General features: G+C 46.3%; 1 protein-coding gene across 1 annotated transcript in view; it reads right to left on the bottom strand.

Moving 5' to 3' along the window:
* LOC125488219 (scavenger receptor cysteine-rich type 1 protein M160-like) overlaps positions 1–1,588 on the bottom strand; it is an 18,203-nt gene extending 16,615 nt beyond the window's left edge. The window contains exon 1 of the mRNA XM_048621146.1: positions 1,504–1,588. Within this exon, the coding sequence (XP_048477103.1) occupies positions 1,504–1,588 (85 nt within the window). The remainder of the gene's footprint in view (positions 1–1,503) is intronic.
* Between the last annotated feature and the right edge of the window lie 1,237 nt (positions 1,589–2,825).

The following is a 2,825-nucleotide window of genomic DNA, read 5'->3' as shown; positions in this document are numbered from 1 at the left end:
GCCGCACTGTCGGAGGGTCAGTGCTGAGGGAGCGCCGCACTGTCGGAGGGTCAGTGCTGAGGGAGCGCCGCACTGTCGGAGGGTCAGTGCTGAGGGAGCGCTGCACTGTCGGAGGGTCAGTGCTGAGGGAGTGCCGCACTGTTGGAAGGTCAGTGCTGAGGGAGTGCTGCACTGTCGGAGGGGCAGTACTGAGGGAGTGCTGCAGCGTCGGAGGGTCAGTGCTGAGGGAGGGCTGCACTGTCGGAGGGTCAACATTGTGGCAGCATTACACTTTGGGAGGATGTTTGCTGAAGTATTGGGACATTGTTGGATCATCCCTGCAGTGGGACAGCTTTATTTCATTTGGAGTTTCACTGTTGTAACAGCACTGAAATATCAGAGGATGGATAAAGAGGTAGTGCTGCCGTCTCGTAGAATCAGCAATTTGAGATTCTTTTCACATGGAAAAGGGGAATTATGACTCTGGCGTGCAACTGAAGATGTTCCACTTTCATTCAATTCTCTATTTTCTCAAAGAAACACAGAAATGGTTATCTCTCTCGTTCTTTCTTTCTCGTTCATGTCGCACTGCAGGTGACCCCAACACCTTATACACTCTCTCTCTCTCACACTCACACACACACTCACACACTCACACATAAATCTATGGGGTGAATTTGCATTTGCAGTTTTGTAATTGCAGATACAATCTATTTTGTCAAAAAACAGCCAATCTCTAGACAGTCAATGTGGGCATTTTATAAGTTCCTCCTTTGCACATAAAACCAGTCTGACTCCAGTTTGATGCAGTCAGATTCTAAACAAGGTCTCACACCTAAAATGCATTTTCTGACCTGGGATGTCACCTCTCGTGTACTGAAGGAACTGATTAAACCTTTAGTTATCTTGGGGCAGTGACTTGAAAGAGATTCTTGAATTTGCATATTAAACCTTTCGGAGTAATTAAAGATTTAACAGACATCTTAGGTTAGTTCAACAGATTCGCATCAGTTCTATGACCCTTTGATTTTTTGCTTATAAATTCTGATGCCACCTCTCTCACTGACACCTGAAGAAGGAACAAGGCTTTGAAATCTCGTGACTTCAAATAAACCTGTTGGCCTATAACCTGGTGTCATGTGATTTTTTATGTTGTCCACTCCAATCCAACACCAGCACCTCCACATCATCCTTATGTGTGGGCAGAGGTTGGGATTTCATCCTTAGGTGATTGTTTTGATATCAGCTCGTGTGCATAACTTCCTCCTCCAGAGGCCGTGGATTTCCAAATGTCATTTATGAAAGTGAATTTAGAAGGTGAAAAATACCCCATCACAATGACAACTGCTTGGATATGCAAGGCGTGGGATTCAGGGAATGAAAGTAAATCAAACCTGGATTGCTCCTTTCTGACAGCACAAATGCTGGGAGCTGAACAGTCCCCTCTCCTCCCCCTTCCCCTGGACAGGGCTGTTTTCCAGATGGGATTCCGGTTTGTGGTTGCTTGGCAAGAACTGATCATACCGGGTACACTCAGTGTCTCTTCGTTGCTCACACCAGGAAGAACTTGGTGTTTCACCCGCTCGGCTTTATTTCTGACGAGTCTCATTGCTTAGTTCCAGTGGATCACTGAGGGAGTGATCCTCTGGCTGAATGATTGATAGAGTGATCATCTGCTCACTGAGGGAGTGATCCTCTGGCTGAATGATTGAGAGAGTAATCATCTGGCTCACTGAGGGAGTGATCCTTTGGCTGGATGATTGATGGAGTGATCATCTGGATGATTGAGGGAGTGACCCTCTGAATGATTGAGGGAGTGATCCTCTGGATGATTGAGGGAGTGACCCTCTGGATGATTGAGGGAGTGACCCTCTGAATGATTGATGGAGTCACCCTCTGGATGGTTGAGGGAGTGATCCCTGGATGATTGACGGAGTGACCCTCTGGATCACTGAGGGAGTAGGGATCCTGTTGCTGGATAAATGAGGGAGGAACTGGCTGCCTCACTGATTAGCTCTCTGGGTGAGTCATGGATGAATTGTTTTGTGCTTGGATTTGATTTGATTTGATTTATTGCAGTCATATGTACCTAAGTACAGTGAAAAGTTTTGTTTTGCGAACAGTGCAGGCAGATCAAAGCATACAAGGACATACAGATCATAGGGTGTTTAGACAGAGGGAGGCACACAAGGTTATAGCTGCACAGGAGGTGCTCAAAGCAAGACCAGAATTAGATTTAAAATTAGAGAGGCCCACTCATCAGTCTAACAACAGCAGGGAAGAAGCTGTTCTTGAGCCTGTTGATGCGTTTCTGTATCGAGTTTCTGTATCTTCTGCCTGATGGAGAGTGGGAGGGGTCTTGATGATGTTGGCTACCTTTCCACGGCAACGAAAAGTGTAAATGGAGTCCATGGATAGAAGGTTGGCTTTTGTGATGGTCTGGGCTGTGCACACAACTCTCTGTAGTTTCTTACAGTCCTGGGCAGAGCAGTCGCCATACCATCATGCATCGGGATAGAATGCTTTCTATGTTGCATCTGTAAAAGTTGGTGAGGGTCCTTATGGACACGCTGAATTTCCTTAGCCTCCTGAGGAAGAACAGGCATTGTTTACCTTCTTGACTGTCGCACCAATGTGGAAAGTCCAGGACAGGTTGTCGGTTATCATCACTCCTAGGAACTTGACGCTGTCAACCCTCTCAACCTCCACTCCGTTGATATAAACGGGGTGTGTTCTCCGCCTTTCTTTCTGAAATAAATGATCAGTTACTTTGTTTTGCTGACATTGAGAGAGAGATTATTATCATTGCACCACAACACCAAGCCCTCTGTCTCCTTCCTGTATTC

Source organism: Rhincodon typus, unplaced genomic scaffold (assembly GCF_021869965.1).
Source record: "Rhincodon typus isolate 14 unplaced genomic scaffold, sRhiTyp1.1 hic_rhity00000069, whole genome shotgun sequence".
In the NCBI taxonomy this organism is placed as follows: domain Eukaryota; kingdom Metazoa; phylum Chordata; class Chondrichthyes; order Orectolobiformes; family Rhincodontidae; genus Rhincodon; species Rhincodon typus.
Note: the sequence above shows the minus strand (reverse complement) of the source record. Positions and strands in the feature narration are given on the sequence as shown.